At 28.0% G+C, this 25,129-nt stretch overlaps 2 protein-coding genes across 5 annotated transcripts in view; one reads left to right on the forward strand and one right to left on the reverse strand.

Moving 5' to 3' along the window:
- The first annotated feature begins 1,509 nt into the window (after window positions 1–1,509).
- Window positions 1,510–6,820, forward strand: LOC123300147 (cyclin-dependent kinase-like 2). Its single transcript, XM_044882644.1, has 6 exons — window positions 1,510–1,721; window positions 1,777–1,974; window positions 2,050–2,341; window positions 2,865–4,151; window positions 4,728–4,798; window positions 6,645–6,820. The coding sequence occupies exons 1-6, from the start codon at window positions 1,554–1,556 to the stop codon at window positions 6,735–6,737; spliced, it is 2,109 nt and encodes a 702-aa protein (XP_044738579.1). The 5' UTR covers window positions 1,510–1,553; the 3' UTR covers window positions 6,738–6,820.
- A 1,642-nt stretch (window positions 6,821–8,462) lies between these two features.
- The window catches only part of LOC123299857 (SH2 domain-containing protein 4A-like), a 96,821-nt gene continuing 80,154 nt past the window's right edge, over window positions 8,463–25,129 (reverse strand). For 3 of the 4 annotated variants that reach the window (XM_044882249.1, XM_044882250.1, XM_044882251.1), the window contains 4 exons: window positions 15,644–16,479; window positions 11,935–12,273; window positions 9,929–10,126; window positions 8,473–8,745 (listed from right to left, as the gene is read on the reverse strand). In XM_044882249.1, coding sequence (XP_044738184.1) covers window positions 8,621–8,745; window positions 9,929–10,126; window positions 11,935–12,273; window positions 15,644–16,451 — 1,470 coding nt within the window. In that variant the 5' untranslated portion in view covers window positions 16,452–16,479 and the 3' untranslated portion in view covers window positions 8,473–8,620. Of the gene's footprint in view, window positions 8,746–9,928; window positions 10,127–11,934; window positions 12,274–15,643; window positions 16,480–25,129 lie in introns of all 4 variants that reach the window. The other variant, XM_044882253.1, reaches the window with a different exon arrangement.

Consider the following 25,129-nt stretch of genomic DNA (forward strand, 5'->3'; position numbering starts at 1 on the left):
TGTGTTCGATCTTAATTGCGTCTGTAAGATTGTTTTCATTTTGAGCGTCTTACCTTGTAGAGTGTAGAAAAGAGTGTCCAGTATAAAATATTTGGAATTAAAAATGATCCGCTTTCTATGCCGATACATGTATTTATAGTAAAACGCAACCTATATATTATTTTAAAACAATATACATAATATTGAATACGTATTTATTTAATTGAACAAATAAGCATACCTCTATAATCATAATCATAATAAAATAAACGCAATCATGCATTTTAATAATATCATAAATCACATGCCATTATTTTATAAAATTTACTATATTTTATTTTTATAATGATTTAAAATATATAACATATAATATATTGTATGCATTCGATAAATAAAATGACACGGAAAACTTTAACGAATACAATAGGAAGCAACTAGCAACGAAATTTCTGACTAGTCACTATTCATTCGAATTTATTTTAATATTCGACAGAATAAAGTCAAATGTGAAAAAAAGACGATAAGTTATAAACCATTAACTAAAATTTTTCCATGTTTTTAGTTCAGGTCGGATATTCAAAAAATAAGTTTTCATAAAACTTCTTCACCCTTTGGTGTAGTCTGTTCTCTCGAACTACAGTTTGAAACAACAGGCACAATGTTTTATGAGCACGCGTTTTTAAGATAACAGCAAAAGCGAGATCTAAACCAAATATGACAATCTTTATCTTGCACACGCAACTCTCTTATGTATGCTTAAACTTTTGGTCTCAGGAACTCTTAAGAACTAGTTTTGATCTTCGTGGGAAAGGCTTAACTTACTCGCCCATTCTTACGAGTTTGGCACACTTGGAAGAATGCACACCTGACAATTTTTATTTTCTTTTTAAAGATTTATAAAACGTGCGAAAATTTTTTTAGGTTGGGTACGATTGAGTGGGATAATTTGAAAAAACTTTTGACTTTTGTGAAATTAATATGAGCCATAAATAAAGCATTATGAAACTGGTAGAGCCGTAAATCGGATAAATTAGAGATTAAAATTTCTCAGATCTCGCTCGGCATTATTATAACCAGACGTTCTTTAGCACAAAATAAACAAACAAAAAATGCATTTAAGATTTTGTATTTAAACATGTAAAAGGCCAACTTCGATCTTCCAATTTATGGCCGCTTGGCCACTTTGTTTTTTATTAAGTGTATGCCTTCTCCTACATCTTTATTGGCATGCAAGAAAAGCTTAAGAACCGGATCGTGAAATACCGTCGAAACCTATATCTTAGTAATAAATAAGTTTAACGATTAATAAATTGTTTATTTGAACTTTTCTGTTTATTTATTTTGTGCTACAAAACACATAATGCCGTGAAATTTTATAACATTGAAAGTTCTTTCGATTATATTTGCGGAAGCTGAAGATAATCCTCAGATAAATCGCTATATTAACAACGTAATTGAGCCATTATATTCTAACAATTTCCAGGTCTTTGCAACCACAAACTCATAAATTTTTCTTTATTTAGGTGTAAATTATATTTTACACTTTTAAAAACATCCACAGAAGTAACAAAACAATGGAAAAATATGAACAGATAATGGTTGTTGGTGAAGGATCATATGGCTGTGTAATGAAATGTCGACATCGAGAAACTGGACAAATTGTTGCAATAAAAAAGTTTTTAGATACTGAAGAGGAAGTAACAGCGCGTCGTATGGCAATGCGCGAAATTAGAATGCTAAAAGTAAGTAAGAAGAATTCTTAAACTCAACTTACCTAATTTTCGTTTTTTATTCTAGAAACTTCGCCATGAAAATTTAGTATGTTTAATAGAAGTATTTCGTGTACGAAAACGTTTTCATCTAGTATTTGAGTTTGTTGATCGAACCGTATTGGATGAGTTGGAAGAACATGATGGTAACGGATTAGATGAACAATTATGTCGGGAACGAATTGTACAAGTGATACGTGCAGTACGGTACTGCCATTTAAAGCATGTTTGTTTCCCATTTTACAAAAAATAAAATTTAGTTAATTTCAGTTATGTTCATATTGTTCTTGAAAATTTCTAGATTATTCATCGTGATGTTAAACCAGAAAATGTATTGGTATCGAGACAAGGTGTAGTAAAATTATGTGATTTTGGTTTTGCAAGACTTTTAGCAAATACTGGTGAACCATGTACAGAATATGTTGCCACTAGATGGTATCGTGCACCGGAATTATTGGTGGCGGATGTTCATTATGGACCTGCAGTTGATGTTTGGGCAATTGGCTGTTTATATTCAGAAATGATGACTGGAAAACCATTATTTCCCGGCGACTCAGATATTGATCAGCTATATAGGATATGTAATTTATTAGGTTAGTAAAACTGAAAAGTCCTTAGAATAAAAATTTGACACGTTTCATCCGTTCCACCGATACTTCTTTTAAGCAATCTTTAAGCCGATTTTTGCTTGTTTTGAAGTACTAAATTTATACTTTAAGATTTGCCATTTAATTCGGAAATACTCTGTATAATATACACAAATATATAACCTTTCTAATGCAGCTACCATTTTTCAATTCGTAATAGCTATGGTTCATTTATCAAGTATGTTCAATAGGCCTTTAAAATATCTATGTATGTCAAATTCACTCGCAAGCTCTTTTTACAATAAAGCGCATTTCCGTCTTTCTCTTTCATGCATAGACGATGACTATTTTCCATCTCCATTTATCTAGAGAACACTAGTCGCATGTTTCAATGCACCATTTTGAAAAAGCATGAACTGCATTCATTTAAAACTTACATCTGTCCTCAGATTAAATTTTCAATCCGGTATAATTAATTCTCGGATATTAGAAACGTAAGTTTATAGTAATAAATTTTTATTGATTACAGGTCAACCTTGTTATCGACATCAACAATTAATGCAACGTAATCCAAATTTCAAAGGTCTGCCGAAATGTTCAACCGATGAAACAAGTCGTGCATTATGTAAAATATTCCCTCGGTGGTCAGTAATGGCAATAGACTTTTTATCCGTCTCAATGAAAATGGATCCAGCGCTTCGTGCAACCACTGAAGAATTAATACGACATCCATACTTAAACCATGATCGATTCTATGAAAAATTCCTACCGAAATTACGACAGAAAGTCTTACAAGAATATCATGACAATCCATTAATACGTAAATATCAATCAGATATATTAGCTGCGTCTGATGATCGTCGTCAGGATATGTATCAAGAACGTTATGAAAAGAAAAAGGAACAACCTCGCTGGAAAATTAACTTACATGATCCTTACATTAAACGAAAAACAAGTTATGTATCATTTAGTTCATTTAAATCTAATGAATCTGCAACGAATGCTTCTAAAAGTACGTTATTACAGCAACCAGAATCTCAACGGGATAAAAAATCATTATTATCGTACTTAGAGCAACGGAAACGTGGCGTAGAACAAACAAAAATATTTAAAAATATTCCAACCGATTCCAAGGAAAATGAAACGTCAACCACAACGAATACTAATGACAGGCCTAGTAGCGATAAAAATATTGAATTACACTTAACAGCACCATCACCGCCTATGTTCCAATCATTACAACCTGAAACTCGCTTACATACACCGCCAAAAGATGTCACTCATCGTAGCAATGGCATCCAATATGGTGTATATCAAAATGTTTTACATCCAACAATAAACAATTTAAGTTTTACGACAAAGAACCACCATAGCGACATGAATATGACGACAAAACGTTTTAATAATCATGCTCAAACACAAACATCACATCATAATAACAAAAATTTAAAAGAGAGTTTAAGTAATAACGGGAACTCATTACGAACCCATTTACATCAAAATTTTAGTTCATCATTTGCAAAAAGTCCTGTACCATCATCGAATCAACCGACGTTATCCCGTAATAATGATTATATAAAAAAATTAAGTCGTGGGCTTGTCTTAGATGTCTCACAATTAAATAATTCGACCAGTTTAGAAAATAATAATACGACACCGCATCATATTAAAACACCACCCTGTTGGTTAAATACGGCTGGTTATACAATGTATAAAAAGAATCATCAGGTTGAACAAACGACATGGACGAAATTGGATCCAGGTGCTGGTGGTGAACGGTGTAATGAGAAAACTTCGTTTCCAAATATAAATGGAGGTTTGTTTACAAAAAGTTTTCCTTATTATTCATTTATTTTCACAAGAAATATATTTTGAATATGGCAATAATATTCAGAACTTGTGCGTATAAGTTCAAGTGAATATGTCTTAATTTCATTTGCGCCAACCTAGAACTGTTAATTCTCTCAATCTATTAAATTCGGTTTTATTATTATAAAAACATAATTATAGAGAGGATAAAATTCTTACAAGAAACTTCCTTTGCAGTATTTGAATCGCATGTGCCATTTCTGTAAGTTTGATATTTCCGAAGTGTCTATGTTCAATCATGAACCGTAACTTTCAGTCGCATGGAAAATAACTTCTGAGGCGATGTGGAGCATTTTCTCTCATAGGACTTATATATGGTAGAGCGCAAAATTGCATTTCCTCGCCTCCTCAAAGCTAATTATATTAATCAGTTAATTAGTTAACATAACCTCAATTTTTTCCAAATAATAAACTTGACTACATCGATAATACAATATTTCTTTTTTCTTTTTGCACAAATTTAAAAAAAAACACTTTTAGGTTTTTTAATTAAATGAATAAAACATTAAATTTTATATTTTAGGAAGTCCTTTTAAAAAGAAAAAGTTACCACAATTTATACCACTCTCGCATGATCCTGTTAATAACACACCTGTGAGTATATCAAAATTAAAACATAATATAAAATTTCCAAAAGTTACTAGATAAATTTTTTTTTATAAAATTGCGTTTCCAAAACTTATTAAATCAGTGCCAAAAGAAAAATAATAATTATTTTTAATAAAATCGCGCACTCTAAAATCAAATAAAACTTCCTTTTTTGCGTACACGTTTTCAATAAAAATGTACATACATAAAAATGCTGGAGCATAAAACTTGTTGAATTGTTTTTTGATTTTTGTTAAATTTAGAAAAAAAAATTTATATATAAAAAAATCATTTATATAATTGTTTATAAATGTTTATTGTGTGTTATGACGTAAAAAACAAATTATTTTATGTAATTTATTTTGTATATTAAGAAATACATTACGTAAGTTTTTTTATTCGAAAAATTCTTTTTTGTCGTTTTTTTTTTTTTCTGTTTTGTTTTTTTGGAATTAAACATGATTGGGTTTACAAAATTCGATGAATTGAAATCTTGTTAATAAGATAACATGAAACCCAATACGAATTTGTTATCCGATTAACGGATTTTTGAGAGAATATTACATTTTTTTAAATAAATTTTATCTTGAACCAAAGAAGAATTGATTTTTGTGAGATTTAAAAAAAAATATTTAGACCATATTATTTTTAAACAGAGACTTTTTTTGTCCTTAGGAATTCAAACTTTGAAGTTAAATTTAATTCCATTGAGTTTTCATCAAATCTTCTTTGTTTTCTTTTTCTTGAGTTCTTGGGTATCTATTGATAACATCGGCGTCAATTCGTTTACACTCGGTTCCATTCGTTACTAAACAGTTCATCTTGCAATTTTTTTGATAACAAATATATTTTGTTTTACTTCCAATCTTTTTCGTTCATAATTATGGGTGATTTTCATCAATTTTTGTTCCGAATATCGCCCTGGGGTGATGTGTACATCAACGCAGAGCACGACAAAAACATAGAAAGGCACTGAGACTTATACAGGTTTAAGAGAATAAGTAATAATTTTTAGGGGAGGGGGGTCGGATTATTAAAATTAATAAATGACTTCAAAAGTTGGCATATTTAACAATGGTCTAATAGGAAAACGGTGGATGGATGAAATGTTTTCATAGATTTCTTCAAAAGTAGTCGGTGGAAATTAAAAAAAAAATATTGAAATAAATTTAAAACCTTTATAAATTATTGAAGAAAAAAAAAACCCGCTGGGCCGGCCTAATTAAGGATGTATGAGCACGGTAATGGGGACACAAATTTAAAAAATTATATTTTTTCAATTTTGATGGTGAATTGTACTATAGGGAAGACGAAAAGTAAGAATACCATTTTTCGATATCTGGAGTAATTTTCAAAATATCGCACATTAAAATTTTTTTAAATTATTTAGCTTTCGATATTTTGAAAACCAAGGCTGATATCCAAAAATTTTATTCTTATTTTTTGTCTACATTCATGAAGTTATAACAAAATTCACCATCATAGTTGAAAATAGGATACAAATAATTTCATCCCTAAGTCTAAAATTGCCTTGGCGCTCGTACTACCCTAACGAGAATGCAATATTGAGTAAAGAGCATCGGACTACGCCGCAATTGCGGCATTAATGCTAAATATATTTCATTTGAGTTTGACTGTTTAAAACTAAATTTTTTTATCAATTGATTGTTATGTATTCATGTTTGTATAATGTATTCGAAAGGTTTTTTAAAATCTCATCAAAAATCAGTTCATCTGAAATGGAATAAGAGTAAGAGGTCTAAGCAATCAAGGAAAAATAATTTTAATGAATTTTGAAAGCTAATCATGTTCTTAAACAGTTTTAATGAATGTAGAAAATTTTAAATTTCAGAGGAATAACTCATCGAATTCACAGCATCCGCCTCAACCTAGGCAAAATAATAATTTTTCTACGACTAATAATAATAATTTACCATTTATGTAAAACAAAATTTAAACTCGGAAAGATATATTTGTAAATAAAAAAAAATTTCCTAAAAAATGAATTTAGATCTTTTTGTACGTTATGATGAGAGTTATTTTTTTAAAATTAAGAAAAATAAATTTAAAAATCTATGCGTTAATTTGTTTATTGATTAGGAATGTTTTTTTCCTACAGAATTGCGTTACTAATAACAATGGACGAAAACGAAAATTAGAGATGAGAAATGGTCAAAATATTAAATAAACACAAAATTTATATATTTTTAAAATGTTTTATTTATATTATTTGTAGATTTTCTTTTTATTTATGAAATATACACAAGATTTTCAAATTATTGTATGTGTGTGTCAGTGTTTTCAAATTTTTTTTTAATTACAAAATTCGGCATTAAAAAAAACTAACAGACTACTTGGACAAAAACTTTACAAAACATGTGTTTTTAAATAATTTTTTGTTTAATTTTTAAAGGATTGATTATGAAAAACATTTTCAGTATGTAAAACTCGACAACAGGGGATTTATTTTTTTTTTTTTAATTTAAAAATCAGAAATTCCAAAAATCAAAATTATAAAAAGAAAATTTTTTAAATTAATAAGGATATTGTTTTTAAATTCAGGATTAGAAAAATATTAGATTAGAAGAATTCAAATCTTGGCTGCCACAGTCAGACTGCCTAGTGAGACAAAAATCTATTCAAGATTCTGGAGCTCTTTTTCAAAGCATTTTTCAGAAAACTATACAAGTATCAGAAAACTAAAACGTTTTCATTTGTAATTCGATTTTTAATTCTCAGTTTGTACTTCTAAATTAAAAATTAAAATTTAGGAACTCAAAAATTTTGAAGTCTAGTTTTATAAATAATTTTTAACGTCTGAGTTTGGGAAAAAAAAATTCAATTCAAGTTACAAAGACTCTACGTTCTTACGTATATTTATTTTATCGTTATCTTCGAAAAATATTAAAAATTGATTTAATTATATCAATTTAATTTAAAAATCGATAAATAATTCGAATTTTCGATACTGAAAATGATATAAATAAATTCCTTAAAATTAATCGCCAATTTAATAAAAAAAAATCTTAATAAAAATTAAATCACAGTAAAAACCTCCTTTCAATTTTGTCATAAAAATTATATGAAACAAATTTAAATACCTAAAATCACAAATCTTATCGACCAAATGTATTATCTCCTATCTATGAGGTTTTACTGTACGAGAAAAAAATTTATTCGAGAAATATAATACATTAAAACGATCAATAAATTCCTAGGCGAACAAAAAAAAAACATTTGAGATCGTGAAAGTACAGAGATGAATTACAAAATCCTTTTTCGATTATAAAATTCAATCTGTAAGATTTGATTCTTTTCGAATTCAAAAACATGGCATAAAAAGAATTCTACATTCCATTTATCTATTCCACAATTTTTCTACTTATTTAAAAATATTTCTACTCCAATATAGTCCTACTTTTTAAAAATTATTTGGAAGTATATTTTATTTAGAGTATAATTTTTAAAAAGTAGGAATACATCGGAGTAGGAATAATTAGAAGCTGTTTTATTTAAGTAGAAAAGTTGTAAAGTAAAAATATTTTGAAGTAAAAAAATAAAATGTAGATCTTTTTATGCCAAAAATATATTGGCAGCCTAATTTTCACACATTGTTCGTTAATATTTAAACATATATAAAATAATAATAATAATAATAATAATAATTCTTAATAGTATGGCAAAATAAATTAGAAAAAAATAATAATACACTTAATAAAAAAAGACAAAACAAAGCGAGTAAATATGATTTACTTGATAAAATATAAAAGAGAGAGATTAATAGAGTACATTAACGACGCGTTTTGCTTTTTCTATATTCAAACTTATCTATCTACATGGTCCAATAATACCATTTAAAATTGCTGGCTCACTAGTTTTTGGACAGGAATGTAATAATCTTTCATTTCCTAACACTGTGATTGGATTCAATCCATGATAGTTAATTAAATCACCTGAAAATAAAATATTACAGAAATTAATTTTTTAAGAAAAATATTTGATTAAAAAGCTGGCATTAGGCACTGGCCTAAGATTTAATATTGGTAAGATTCATAGATCTAAAATTTGTGCGCTTTCATTATTCATATTTAGCAACAAAAACATGTCTTACACTCGGTGAGTAGCTCAAAGAACTTCATATAGAGATAGTTTATTGCAAGCATGGATCCAGGAAATTTTTTGGAGGAGACAATAAAAACTTATCATGAGCAATTAATAATTTTATACTTTTGCTTAAATAAAATAGCTTGTTCTGTTGTCTACCGACCTTTGGTTTATTTGAGCGACAAGTTTCTGAGATATTAACTAATTGTTCAGGGATATCGGCATTCGTATAGGATTGTAGGATAAACCCCAAAATGTACACATCCAATCGTCAAATAGTTCGTATTTTAAAATTTTTTTTGCCTTAAATACTCTACAAAGTGACTTTTATCCAAAACGGAGACAAAATACTTTTTGGCATATATTTATTGAAATTTTCTTTAGGGAACCCCTTTGAAAGAATCGGAAAATCACAAAGAAAAGAAAATTTGTAAATTGAAATTTGATAAAACTTGGCATATAGGTTAAAATTGAAAAAAAAAAATCGGATTCATTAAATGATTAAAAGGCAAAAGCATTTGTTTCGAAGAGTTTCGAGAGATACTTCGAAATTATAATCTAATCGGCAACTGAGCTGGATTTTTTTGTTTTTTATTGTTATCTTAAAAAATCTAGGTACATAAAAATCTGGTTCTTTCTGCGATTGATCGATTTCTCAGACTTTAACTGAAGAAATTGCTCCGAAATAATACTTGTCGTATGCGACTGTATTTGAAATTATCCTTCAAGTCGCCAAAGGGATCCGGTATTTGTATTATTTGGGACAAAATTTCTCAAAAAAATGGTTTAATAATCGTAATGAAAAAAGATTGCCGATATTTTGTTATTTCCTTAAGGCATACGCTTTTGTTAAATCGAGATAATCTGAATAATCTTTTTCAGATAATTTATTCTAGCTATGATCCTCGCACCGCCTATTTAAACTGTGCGTAATTTATAATTATAATTATAAATAATAATAAAAATAAGCAGTTAAACTTTGATTTATAAAAGTTTCATGATACTTTAAAAATGATATTAAAATATACAAACCTAATGTATCATGAGAAATTTGATTTGCTCCTAAAAATTGGTAATGTCCACTGGATGCGTCAACTAGATAATGTTTACATCTATCTGATGCTCGATAACTAATTGCATAACCCCAAATTCGTTCTGATACTCGTACTAGGAATGTACCTTCTGGTTGATCATGTAACAATGTTTCAGCTTCATGGCGATCAATTAAACCTAAAAATATAAAAAACGCACATTAAGAAATATAATGTTTTATAAAGTTTGAGAGTTTTGGCGAAAATATAGTGGTAAGTATGTAATAAGATATTTTATTGCGCTCAAATCTTACAATATTAAGTTAAATATAATAAGTTTAATTCCTATTTCAACTAAAAAGTGGACATCTTCAGTATGGATTGATATAACTCGGAGCAAATTTTAATGAATAAAATATTGTATAGGAGTGGTATCACACTAACACGTGAAAAATTTGATTTTCTAAATTGAAGAACAGCGAGATTTTCTAGAAGCTACATTCAAACGAACGATCACGTTTGTTTGATTCATTATTTTCAGTTTATTTTGGACATAAACATGTTTCCCATACTGTTTGCAAACTTTGATAACGCAGTCGAATGCATTACAATTTTTATTTCAGTAATTTTCGATTAAATAAACAAATCATAGCTTGCAATAAAATCCAAGTGTTACCTAATTTTTATTACCTTTTATTTCATGTAGGTGAATATTAAAGATTTATTGTATTTTGAAATAAATTTTTATGGTGCAGAAATGGTTGAATAATTCACTCCTTACGCTTTATTAGATTGCTTAATATTAATCAAAAGCCACAAACATATAAAGTTTAATTGTTTGAATTATTTAAGAAAATACTAAAAATCTCTTCTCAAATTCGTATCAAATTTTATTGTATTTTCTAGATAGGAACCATTTATTCTTTCGTTAAAACCGAATTTGTGCTGTAGATTTTTAACCTTCGCAAATATAAAGTAAGAAAACTTTTTGCTAGGTTTTTTTGGTTAAGATTATAAAATTTTAAAACGAATAAAACATGAAAATAATGTAAATGACCATCGTATTGAATTATTATTGAAAATATAATATTATATGGCGTTAACGATTAAATTCAATTTTGGCCATATAATTGGAAATGCAATCTGAAAGAAAATTTTCAGCCCCTATATTCCAAGTGGTTTATGAGCGGCTACTAGTGATTTCGTATATGTCACTACAGAAAATAATTCATAGAAGAATGGCTATTTTGACTGGAGGCAGAACGTAACAGAATATAGGTACTTAACATTGCCATTTTTATACAAATTTTGCCTTTCCTTCTCTATTCTTTCTTAGTTTTTCCTTTTTTAACTTGGCGCACTCTTGTGAGGGACCAGCCTCGTAAAAGTTTGTCTTTTCCTTGGACACTCCCTTGTAGCGCCCTGCAAGGGAGTGCCCTTTGTTCTTTTGTATTTTAACCTCTCCCCGGGGCAGTCACCTTATTCGCCTAATGTTTAATCTGCCACTGGCACTTGGTATTACATTTCCATTGCTAAATATTTCGCCAAGAGTATTCTCAAATAAAAATTACTCTACGTGTAATGTATTGTGCTTACAAAGGATTTTTAGGTGGTTATTTCGATTTCTACATAGGTAGAGCAAGACTAAGGATTATTCCTAACAAAATAACTAACGATTCTTATTCGAAACATTCATTTTCGAAAGTAAACTAAACTTTTTCGAAATATTCGTGCGGTAACATTTTGTATACTGAGAGACTAATTCTCGGTAAATGTAAATTTAAAAGGAAAAAGTGACTTAGCAATTTTTACCGCATTGTTTTTTTTATATAAATAATGATATTTATCCACAAAGTGTATAAAAATAAGTGAGATGTTGTGATATCATAATTCTAAATTTGGTAGTTGTGTAAGACAAGTAAGGTGTATAATTAGTTCCACTACAAATACTATCTTATTATGGTATATTATATTACTGTCTTGTTTAGTTAGCTATTACTTGCTTACCATGGAACCATGGTGAAGGTTGATCTTTGTCATCAATACCAGCACGGCGTGGTACTTCACTTGCTCGATACCATTCAACAACTGCTTGTTTACTTGGAGGTCGAGCACCAGGAAGTGGTATAACGTCACTATATGCTTCCGAATCACCATTGTTATTACTATTGTGCGTTGTTATTGTTGATGATGTTACTGTGGGTGATGCTGATGTAGTTAGTGTTGTTGAAGATGACGTTTGTGAATTTGTGGATAATAAATCTTGATTTGTTGTACGTCGATGTTCTTCACGTGCTCGTCGAGCTATTTCACGTATTTGTTGTTCGGCTTCTTTTGCTTTCCGTTCTATAAGAAAAAAATAAAAATTTATGTATAAACAGATTACCAGATATTTTTGATTTGAAAACTACGTTGTAAATAACAATAAACAGTTCACCATTAAATTTTTGTGTTGACCTAAGTCAACTTTTTAATGTTTTCCAGAAAGTAAAATGTGTTTACAGAACTAAAACAATGCTTGCGAATTGTGTAAATATATTCCTCAAATGGTAGTCTAGTTCTCAAAATTTACATGAATTTTTATGATATATAAAACTTCGTCTTCCAAGATCGTGTATTAGCATCCTTGGATCATTCTTTACTCATCTTTTACTATACTTCGAAAATTACTATACTCTACCTAATTATTAATGACTAGGAAGCAAGATACATGTTATTGCCAATAGGGCTTTTCATTTTAAAATCACGATTCACATTTGTTTCGTACTAAATGATTTATAGCCAATGTGATAAAATAAATAACAAATATCTTCTATCTTAGTCCTACTTATTGCTGTCAGTACGAAAAAATAAACTTTGCACTTGCGCTTATGACATGATGAAAAAGCCTATATATATACTCAGTTACTACAAAAGTAGTAGATATTAAACCACCAGATCGTCCGAAATCAAATAATAAAATTTTCCTTTAAATAAAACGAATACTAAGTCTATTATCACGATTATCAATTTTTAAGCTTTCAGCCGATGGTTTATCTCGACTTATATAGGCAAAATCCGAAATAGTTGAAAAATGAAGATTATTTTAAAAAGAGTGTAAGTTTTAGGATTGATAGTAAATCATCAATGGTGCTCATTACCGGTGCCACTCATTGTTTACTTCTATTTGTAGGATTATAAGCTTTATTTTGTATACCAAATTAGACATTTTGATACCAAATTAGAAACACTTTTTTATTTAGAAAAATTATTGGGTCGATATTTAAAAATAAATTTCAAGCTTTATTTAGCTATATTTACTATAAGGCTTATGACATGAATACAAAATCGGAAGTGACTGATCCTACCCCTTCAAATTAGGTATTGGTAAAAATAACCATGGCAAATAAATTAGTTCAATTCCCATTTCAATAAGTACGCTTTGCTATTTATCAAGTAAAGTTTTCTTAAATTAAAAGAAATGTAAAATGATAGTCTAAATTTAGAAATGGATTGTCTGTCATTACCAATGCAACGTGACAAAAACCAGATCAAGATAAGAAAAGTTTATATTTATTGCTAATAAAATTTCAAAAACATTCAATATTTAAATAAAAATATTATTGAACTGAAAAATTATATTGATTTTAAATAAACGAGATATGCACCAGCTGCACCAAAAACGTTTTTTTCGTATTTTATGTCCTCACTAGAGCTTAGTCACATTAGAGATTATAATAATCTAAGAGACGATATAAGGTCGACCTTCATTCATTTGATAATCGGGTGAGATATATTTTTTATGAAATTTTGTTGATTGATTAACACGCCTATGATAGCCTTGCCATATCGAAAAGTGTTCATGACTATTTTTAATTAAATTAGTTTTAAATAATTTTTTTTCAAGTCTATATAAGGTTATTTTGACCAAAATCAAAATTGGGCTTATATGACGATTTGATGAAGGATATTCTGAAATAGGTATTACTCAAAATTTGAAATGAAAAGTAAGTTTTTAATGAATCGATATCAGGTGATATATTCGAAACAATTTGTGTAAATTATTAAATGAATTATAATTAGTTTGATGAGCAAATTAAAGAAATCTCAAATAATTTCTAAATAATTTGTATAAAAAATTTTAATTTAAGCGTTACATTTGTAGATCTTATATGGCTCTGCCACAATTACCTTAAGTAATGTAGATCTAAAGATATGTACTAAAAACAATGAATAATTGAAAAAATAATGAAAAAATTATTTAAAAAATATGATGAAAATAAAGTATAATATACAAAGAAAAAGTGATAATTAATAAAAAAATAAATTAAAAGACAAAGAAATTAACGGTATTCATTCAAGGTTAAGAAATTAATATAATTGAAAATTGATGATGGATACTTTTATTAATAAATTCAATTTCGAAAAGTTCATATTAATTTTTTCAATTATAAAAATTAATTAAGAAGAAGTTTTTAATTCCAATTATTATCCATTATAGGTCTGGGGTCATATGTAGTAATTTATATTTATTTCAGAATAGCTGAAAATCTATTAAAAAGCATATTTTTTTATTTTAATTTCCAAGGATAAATCTAAATGCTTTAAAATTTAATCAATCATTTGCATATACCTATAATTAATTTTCTATACCATATTAATTTAAAAATCTTTCTTATTAATTAATAAATATTTCTTATTAATTTATAAATAATAAATTAATGATAAATTTACGGACTAATGGGTAATATTTTTTTTGCAAGAGATTCTGCTTATGCGACGACCTTTACGTGCAGAAAGTATTTCAATTTGCTTCAAATATTTTAATTTTTATCGTAAAGGTGGATAAATACTTTTATTATCAAAGTACATCGACCGTTTTAAATAAATTAATATCGCATCAGCTCAAAAATTAAATTAAAAGAAAGTGATATTCAGTTATAATTAAGACCACAATGAAGTTCAACGCATTTATAGGGAACAATAATAGGGGAACCTTATCTTCAAATTAGCAAAAATTCGAATACATTTAATTTTTCTATTTTAGTTCGTAGAGTTTCAGTCGATATCTCGAAAACTGCTCGTTAAATGATCAAATAGAGTAAATTTTGAGTTTTTTGAGTACATATGAAGAGAATAGATATGAATTTAAAAAAAAAAAAGTTTATAAGAATTTATTGGATCATTTTCATTTTTTCGGTATCGAGATACCTTAAGGAGGTATACTTTTTTTGCTTCAGAATTTGATGAAAATCAGTGTATAAGAATTTAAAAAAAATATATATTTATTATACTGTAATTCTAACAGATAATGTCATTTATACAGTAAGCTTAATAAATAAAGTAATTGCAAGTGTATAAGATTATTTTGACACAAAAATTCCATAAAATCCAAAGGTTCATATTATATTGATGAGACCAGTAGTTTTAAAGGTATTTATTAAAATTAATTTGAGACATCGAAATTAGTTTAGATATTGAAGAGTATCTCCGTAAATAATCTTCCAATTGATTAATTATTATCCAATATAACAGACTTTCTCCCAAAAAGGGACTATTTTAATACAATGGCAAAAGTTTAGAAGAAGATAAAAATTTAGCAGATCTGTGTACTCAATCAATTTAAAAAATAAAATCAATGACAGACGGTCAAAAAGATAAACAAACAATAAAAATACTTGATTGAATGAATCACAAAATAGAATTTAAAACAAAAAAAATAAAAATAAAAAGTTACCTTGTTCTTTCCATAATTGTTCCTGTATTCGTTCAAATTCTTCAGCTTCTTTTGCCGCTTCCAATTGTTTCTTTTGTATACGTTTAAATATCTCTGATGTACGTTCTTCCATTAAACGTTTCTCCCATAATGCAACTTTTTGTGCAACTTTAACCGGTTTATTTAATGATAATTCTTGTAAAGCATCACGTTTATCATTTGATGAGACGAAATTATTAATTGTATTATATTTCATAACATTATTACTCGTACGATTATTAATATTCGCATTATTGTTATTCATTGTATGAAATGTAAAATTATTTAAAGTATTCTTTAAAGGTTTATTATTACTGATTTTATTATTTTGAATTTTTTCACGTAATTCATCCACCGAACAATAAATATCCATTGAATCATCAATATATGTGGGAACATGATCAATTTTTGGTAATTCAATGAAATCAGTCAATTGTTTTTCAACAGTCTTTCGTAGTTCTTCAGCTTCTTTTTCAGCTTGTTGACGTGCCAGCTCACGTGCTTCTTCTTCTAATATTTCTTCAATTTTTTTATCATCTGGATGTTCACCCATTACCCATGTCCATGGTTCATTATCAATACCCATTAAAAAACTTACATTTTTCTTCGGTTTTTTATTATTTGGTTTTTGTATTAATAATTCTTGATTATTTAATTTTTCATCCCATACACGCCATCGACGTACTTGTTCTTCACGCATTTTACAAAATAATGTTTGCTTCTGTCCTTCATCTAATTCAGCTAATATTTCGGGATCAACCCACATTTCTTTTAAGATTTGTTGTAACATTTTATGGTAATTCTTTTTTCTGTATAATCTGAAACAAAATTGAGAATAATTTTTAATTGATTGTATTTATCGTTTGATTTATTTACATTGTTTGATTTATTTAGTAATTTGAAAATACATTAAATTCCATTTTAAATCAAATGTGCATTTTTTTAAATGAATTATTGAGTTTTATTATCGTAAATAAGCTTGAAGATAAATAAAACCATAATTAATTATTTTATAATGTACTAGCTTGATACCCGCCCGTTTCACTGGGCTTAAAAGTAAAAAACCACGCTTTATAGCCTCCATCTCTGTTGATGTGCACAGTTTTCAATTTTGGTAAATGTAAAATAGTCATAATTCATTGAGTATATCAGAAAAGTTGGCTATGAATGGTTTGACATTGACTCTTTTAAATTTTTACAGAATATTTTAATTTATGGTTCAAAATGATGATTGTAGATCTGCTCCATTTATAATCATCATTATGTCAGATTAAATTTTATTGTTTTTATTTTTTTAACATATCTTTATAAATTATAGCCCATGTGTCATTCTAAAGTATGAGCTATATCGCTGTACAGTTTTATTAAAAACTATTCGCTAGTTTTACCGTGAAAGCGTAACCAATAAAAAAAATGAAACAAACAAACATTCTTACTTTCGCATTAATATATAGAGATAGAGGTAGGTCATTCATTGAAAATTGATCTTATGTTAATTCAATTTAGTCAGCATTGTATTCGTGTTTTTTATTAAATAGCTTCATAGGAGAGGATACAAATATCAGAAAAAAAATCGGATGACCCAATTGCTGACAGAAATGATTCACAAACCATTCCTAGTAAGCATACAAAATTAGATGCTTATCTGACCCTAATTTGCTAAAATTTACTACTTTTTCACATTTTCTCCACTTAATTCGGTCTGCATGTCCTACTCGAAACTTAAATTTTGCTTTACTGCGGACCTAGACCTTGTATGTGGCTCTCAGATCACGCCTTTTATGAAATGGGCATGTTGACTAAATTTTTTTTATCACTTCAGGTGAAGAATTCTCACTGCACGGGCAGAAAAATGAATATGATTTTTGAAAATTTTTAGAAGTTGAGTTTCTATTGCATGCTATAATAATAAGTTTATGTAGCCTAAAATTTCTTTTACACTTATGTTAATGATAAAAAGGTGGGAAATTTACGCAAACAAACTTACATGTATAAGAAACTATTGAAACTATTTGAGCGTAGCCATACAGTATAGATTATTAAATTTATGTTATGCAGTACTAAGTATGGTCAATGAATAAACAAATTAATTGCGAAGTGTGTAAAACAAAAGTGTGAACATCAACACAACCTCTGTATATAAACAAGCGTAGAGGTACAGTGATCTTCTTAATGAATAGCATCTAAAAAATACCTTCAATATCGAATTTTTGATCAAAACATTTTTCAGTATAGAATTTGTTTATCAAAATTTTCATTTTGAAATAAATATGAGGTACAAGAGAAATATGTCAGTAGCTTCTTGTTTTTTTAGCTGATTTTCATAAAAACAAGGTTTGATTTATATAAAAATGCAGGTCTCGATAAAGTCAAATCGTTTTCAAGCAAAATTAGTACCAAAAAATCAACCGAATTATGTAATATTATGCATGGAGGTAAAAATTATAGTGCATATATTTATACTCTCTATATATGAATTAATATCAAGGTATACTAATTTTAGTCCCAAGTTTGTAACACTTAAAAATATTGATGATACAAAAAAATGTTGATATAGGTGCTCATAAAATCACTTAATTAGCCCATTTCCGTCTGTCTGTCTGTCCATCCGTGATCACGATCACGTAAAAAGTGAGTTACAGATAGAACAAAACTTAAAATGTAAAAAATATTCCTTACAATAAAAAGTAAACAACTTTTGTTTGAAACCTCTTTTCATAAACATTACTGGTTATTCGAGAGGGCACAAAATTTTGGTGTCCATTTTCTCCAAAACTATAAAAGATAAGCAGTTGAAAATTTGCAGACAGCTTCAAATGATCCTTCAAAGAAAGATTCTCGAAAAAGGAAAAAAATTATAGAAAAAATTTAACGAAATTTTCTAAAACCAAAACAAATAGCGGCCGAAAGGCCTATGATTGTGTAGTTTTTTTAAACTTTTCTAATTTATTAAAAATAATGCAAGCATACTGACATTCAATATTTTCTATACAGGGTATTTCAACAATTTACTTAGTTAATTGTTTGTTTTCACTTGTTTGATATAGGTACAGGATGTTCCAGCAAATATTTTAATCAAAAAAATTCTCAATGGCTCAATCAGTCACAATAGTGCAGTGGTTAATCTACCCATTGCACTAAGGCATTAAAAAAAGCGATCTTTTTTCAGGGTTTTCAAAATCGCACACTTTTTATTCCCATCCAGTTTACATCGTAAGACTGTATATTGAATTTTCGTAGAAAATAAGAGTGAAAAAATTAGAAGAAAATGCGTAAGATTTGAGTGCGATAACCTGTACGAATTTTTTTCCACTTTCCAATTTTCAAGTCACATAATAAGAGAATAGTTTATATTAAATAAGAAACACAACAATATATAAATTAAAATTAATATGCGTATACACATAATAACAATACCTATACATGTAATATTTATTTTAAAAAAAAAGATAAAATAATGATATTAAGGTATTTCCAGCATGGTATCTGCAGTTCCTATGCTAAAGCTATGGTTAAAATTTTTTTCGACATAATTTAACGAAAAATTAAATTTAAGAATTTAATAATGCTTACTATTAATTCCCAAAGTTTCAGAAATTTTGACCGTTTAAAATGGGAAATAATTATGCCAACGTCCCAATTTCGATCAATTTACGTCAAAATTAATATCTCGAAAGTGAAAATTAATTTCTAATTTTTTTTTTAGAATTTTATTGTATAAACATTTTTTTCTACTTTTTCTTCAATATATAATAAATATCATAAAAAATAGTTGGAGAGACCGGACATTTTACATGCTTTAAATGGGACATGACCCTCAAAATCGCGAACTTTGTCTTTAAATATCTCGCGATCTAAACGGTCAAAAATTATGAAATTTTAGGAATTCATAAATAAAGCTATTATAAACCCGAGAAAAAAAATTCGGCCAAATCTGTCGAAAAGTGATTTCATGCTGGAACTACCTTAAATAAGTGAAAACTTTATTTAAATGAAATTGTTTTTTATTATATTATGACAATATTAATTCATAATAATGTATAATGAAAATTATATTATTTATTATGTACAAGAATAATTATAATACTAAATATTATAAATATTACGACAATATTTATTTATATATTTATTTATTTAATTAAATTATTCATAATATTATTAGTCAGTGTGTAAAAATTAAATTGTGTATTCAAATTGTTTAATGAATATTAATTAATTTGTATATTAATCAACAAATATTTATGAATAGGACCTTATTACACTGTAATGAAGAAAAGTTTGAGCGGATATTTGTTATACCTTGTATATATGATACATATATCAAGGTATACTAAGGTTAGTCCCAAGTTTGTTACACCTAAAACTAATGATGCTATGAAAAATACTTTGGTATGGGTGTTTATAAAATCACCTAATTACTCCATTTCCAGTTGTCCGTCCGTCTATCCGTTTGGCTGTGGACACGATAACTCAAAAACGAAATGAGATATCAAGTTGAAAATTTTATAGAGCGCTCAGGACGAAAAAAGTGAGGCTAAGTTCGTAAATGAGCGACATAGGTCAATTAGGTCTTAGATTCGTAGAACCAATCTTGTAAACCGTTAGAAATAGAACAAAAGTTTAAATGTAAAAATTTTTTTATAAATAACTAGCTGACCCGGCGAACTTTGTTCCGCCTTAATGGCAATAAATAAGCAGTTTTTTTTTTTATTGGAAAAAATACAAAAAAAATTAAATACCTACATTAATCATTCATAATTATTTCTGTATTTTAGTACATAGGTTGCTCTTCATTTAAGTACCTTGTGATACACGACATTTTTTGTTTTATTATCAGGCGCAAAAACAAACAACGCAGATGGTCTTCCGACCCGTGAACATGCCACGTATAATTGACCATGGGAAAAACATGAATGTTCTTATTTATTGCCATTAAGGCGGAACAAAGTTCGCCGGGTCAGCTAGTAAATGCCAATTTTCAGCTAAATCGGTTCAGCCGTTCTTGAGTTATAAGTGGAGTAACTAACACGACTTTCTTTTATATATATATAGATTAAACAACCACTGATTTTAAACACTTTCGGTACAGGGTATTTCAACAATTAACTCAGCCAATTGTTTGTTTTTACTTGTTTTAATTAATACTAGTACTAGTATTACTCACTGCTTAGCTGAATAATTTATCGCGGAATTATGTTCGTTTAAACTAAATTCTTAGTGAATTCGTCCTGTAGTTCGTATTTTGCTAATCCCACAAGAACCTAACACATTTCCGGGACAACGAGTATGTGTGAATTCGGATAATAAATACCTTTGTTTCAAATTTCATCTAAATCCGTCCATCAGTTTTCTCAAGACTGAGTAACAAATATCCCAGCATCTGAATATGCAGACATACAAACTTTTATATTTATAATATTAGTATATAATTATATGATATTTTTATGTTTATCATGTGTTTGTATTTGCACAAAAAAAAATGAACGCCTACGTTCATTTCCCTAAATTTTAAGAGCTTGGAAACTATTTTAAAATTAAAACAAACTGGATCATTATTTTAATAATTTTTTACTATACAATAACCAACATTCATCACAATCGATTTATTGTATCTATGTGAAATTTTCGCAATAAATATTGCAAATTTTTTTTCTTAAAATCATTGTTTATATATTACCCATTTTTATAAAACAAAGCGATATTTTACGCATTGTCATATAAAAATTTTATTTATTAAGTATTTTGAAAATAATATTTTCTATTTTTGAAAAAAAAAAAAACAATTATTCACTTTAATTATAAATTTTTATGGTCAATAATATCATAAAATTTTTATTTTTAGAATCCATCTATATTTAAGACTAATCTGCAACAACTTAAGTATTTAAAAACGCACTCAGCCCACATTTTTATATGTCTCTAAAGTTTTGGTTATTAAAATCCTCCCAAGGTTTTAAAATCAAAAAAATTTGATAAGAAACTAAGGGTCGCGTTGATACTCTTCGATTTTGTACGATTATTCCCGTGTCATCTGAGTAGTGCAATTAAAATGCGCTTAGAAATATCTATCAAATGAACTCTCCTTTTCGCCTTTGTGTTGTCTCCAAATATACCTTAGATCGACAAACTCAGAAGATCGACTAAATGTTTTAGTTGTGATATATATTGAGCTTCGCTAAATATATATCACTATGTCGAGGTTGGCGCTCAAATAATTTCAGTAAACCTAAAAAAACACGTTTTTAAGGTCAGTCTTGAGATACAATCTTGAGGTGCAATCCGGCAAAATTCATTATGGTTTGTTGTCTCTGCTAGCTTTATGGATAAGTATTTTCAAACTTTTTTTATAGTAATTTTTATTTTCACTGATTACAATCATGTTTTTAAATGAGTAATTTATTAATCTATAAAATTCCAATCAATAAACTTAAAAAATTAAATAAATATGACCGATAAAATTGTTCTACACACTCACAATGATTGATGGCAATTAAATTTACGAAAAAATCTATCAAAAATGAATTGGATTTACGAAATTAGCGATCCGTATTAGAAGTTTATTATAACCAGTTGCTTTATTTACCTGTTTTTGTCAGGATATGAGGACATAAAAAACGTGTTTTCTCTCTTTGATAACTCAAAAGAAAATTCGAAATGGTACAGCAAAAGTCTCAATAGTCTGAATTTTTTTCCTAATGTCTTTTAGGATACAGATATATAGTGTTACAACTCGATTTTACGAATTAGAAGTAGAATTTTTAGTCTGCCAAATTTCACATTTTCATGGCAATAAACTTTATATTTGTAAACCGACTACAGCGAGAACAAATTTTACTAAGTTTAACCAAGAGTAAATATACTAAACTTGGAGTATTTTTCTATCCAACTAAAATTCGAATGCTCCTGAAAACGTTAATGATGCGATTTGTTTGCCTGTCTGTATGAATATGAATTAAAACTTTATTTAATTTATTAAAAATTGCTTAATATAGGTAAATAATATTCTAACAATGTCATTATTTTGGAACACCACGTTTTGACTGTGTGCAAGAATAATGCAGTGTAATTTATTCTTTCGACTTCTATATACAGATAGGTTATTTAGTAATAGTAAGTTTTAATAATAGTTAAGGGCTTCTTTTTATTTTTTCACATCTCCAGAAAAATTAGAACCCTTTTTTATATACAAGCCCTTTGGACGTAAACAAAAAATCATAAACGATTAATTTCTTTTCTAGATTCCTAATATGTTGGTACTTCCTAATAGAGGCTGAACTAGAGGGATCGAATATGATCAACCCTTCTATCTATTATAGTATCCTTTATGGAATTGCTTAGTATAAGTTTATGGAATTGGTGTTTCCTCTAAATATTTTGTTTGATATGTGTACAGAAGTAAAAATATGAATTTTAGACTTTACTATATTTTTAACCGATTTCAAACTATAAAGGAGGAGGTTATAAATTCGACTGTATTTTTTTTTTTATGTTTGTTACCTCAGAATTTTAGATGATTCTTTATCTATTTGAAAGCTGGTGCTTCCAGTGTGATTCCATTTCATTTTGGACCATTTCTGGTAACGGCATCCATGAGAAAACTACACAAGTCTTTTTGCATTAAGTATGCACGGCAAGAGGACCAATAACTCAATATCACACAAACCGATTTCGATTATTCTTTTTTAAGTGACAAATTAGTAAATGTACTTCAGATTCACTAAAAATCACAAAGTAAAAAAAGCTTTTAACAAAAAGAAAACCGACTTCAAAAAAAAACTTTTCCAAAACAAATTAATATGCACTAAAAAGTTAAAAAAAAAATAACGATAATATAATGCAGTTAAAATTATTGTTATTTTTGGAGACGGTGTCAGCCAAGCTAATGTAGCAAACTTTTCTGTCCGAGATGTTTCCTTGGCTGACACCGACTCCAAAATTAACAATAATTTTAACTACTTTATATTATCGTTATTTTTTTATTTTATTAGTGCATATTCATTTATTTTGGAAAAGATTTTCTTTTGAAGTCAATTTTATTTTTGTTAAAAGCTTTTTTTATGTTTAATATGTGTACAGAAGTTAAAATATGAATTTAAAACTTTATATATTTTATCTTTACAGTTTCAAATTACTATTGTTTTTAAACTATCTACTTATTTTACATTTTTAATTTATAATTAGATATCATACACACACAAAAATATTTAATGTTCTTCAAGCGTATGATATAATTTGCAAACATTTGCAGAAAAATTATGTGTGTATGTGTTTTATTATGAAGAGACAAAGAATATTAATTAAATAATATTCTAATTTTTTGCGTACTTATATTTCGAATTGTTAAAATTTATCACGTTTTATGATTAAAAATTTACATATTATAAATGTGGTGGTGCTGTAATGCATTAAAATTCTGCACAAAAAAGAGTGTGATTTCTTTGTTTTTTGACAAAGAATAATTTAATTAAATGAAAAATAAGTTTTCTTGAAATGGCTAGTCTATTCTGAATTAGGTATAATTTAATATCTAAACGTCAAGAACCGGAGGCAGAGGTGATAGTTTGTTTATGATTTAGTACAGGGGTGACCAACCTGGGGCTCACGAGCCAAATGCGGCTATTTGAAGGATTATTTGTGGCTCTCGATAAATGTATCCGAGTTCCCATAACATTTTTGTGTTTCTATATTTAAAAAAATTATTATCGTTCCGTATGTGTTTCAAAATGTCTTTTAAATTACCGACAACAAATATGAAAGATTAAGTGCAACGTTGTAAAAAATTTCATAACCATCCATATTAAGAATGATATGACTCATCAAAAACTTTGCGAACGAACATAAACAGTGGCTTAATTGTTCGTAATCGACCGAATCTAGATTGATTTTGAAGATGTTAATTTTCGTTGCAACGAAATTTAAATTCGTGAAATCTAGACACTGATCAGTATTAGCTAAACAGCATCTGAAAGAATTACTGAGAAGTGCTGTCACCATTCACCAAATTTTAATGAATTATCAAAAGAAGAAATGTATACAGTATATGAATTCGTTACATTTGATTCTGGAACATAGGTTAGGTTAGGTTATATTGGCTGTTCACGAAGGACACACATTGGCTATCGAGCCCATTTTGATTACCATATATGTGTTTTACCACCTTTCCGCTAATAATTTCATTTATCAGCTCCTCAATTTCAGAGGTTGAGTGCACCTCTTTCATGCATATACCATGCACTACATCAGCCCATCACAACTATTAATTATATTAATTTTATTGCGACGGCGGGAATCGAACCCGCTACCCTATGCATACCGCGGACGGAATTGGTAAGGCTTTAACCAACTGAGCTAAAAAAGGGATTGTCCTCTGAAGCTATCAGATAACACCTAGTGACTATCGTTTATCATTAATCTCTATAACTTATTCTTTAGTACTGGAATTTCTTAGTCTATTCCCCTTTTTATCCT

Source organism: Chrysoperla carnea, chromosome 5 (genome assembly GCF_905475395.1).
Source record: "Chrysoperla carnea chromosome 5, inChrCarn1.1, whole genome shotgun sequence".
NCBI lineage: Eukaryota > Metazoa > Arthropoda > Insecta > Neuroptera > Chrysopidae > Chrysoperla > Chrysoperla carnea.

Bases quoted from the DNA above. Each gene is read 5' to 3' on its own strand.
- LOC123300147 (XM_044882644.1), top strand. From the start codon at position 1,554: ATGGAAAAATATGAACAGATAATGGTTGTTGGTGAAGGATCATATGGC. The intron at 1,722-1,776 runs GTAAGTAAGAAG...TTTTTATTCTAG, and splicing joins GCGAAATTAGAATGCTAAAA to AAACTTCGCCATGAAAATTT. The intron at 4,152-4,727 runs GTTTGTTTACAA...TTTATATTTTAG, and splicing joins GTTTCCAAATATAAATGGAG to GAAGTCCTTTTAAAAAGAAA.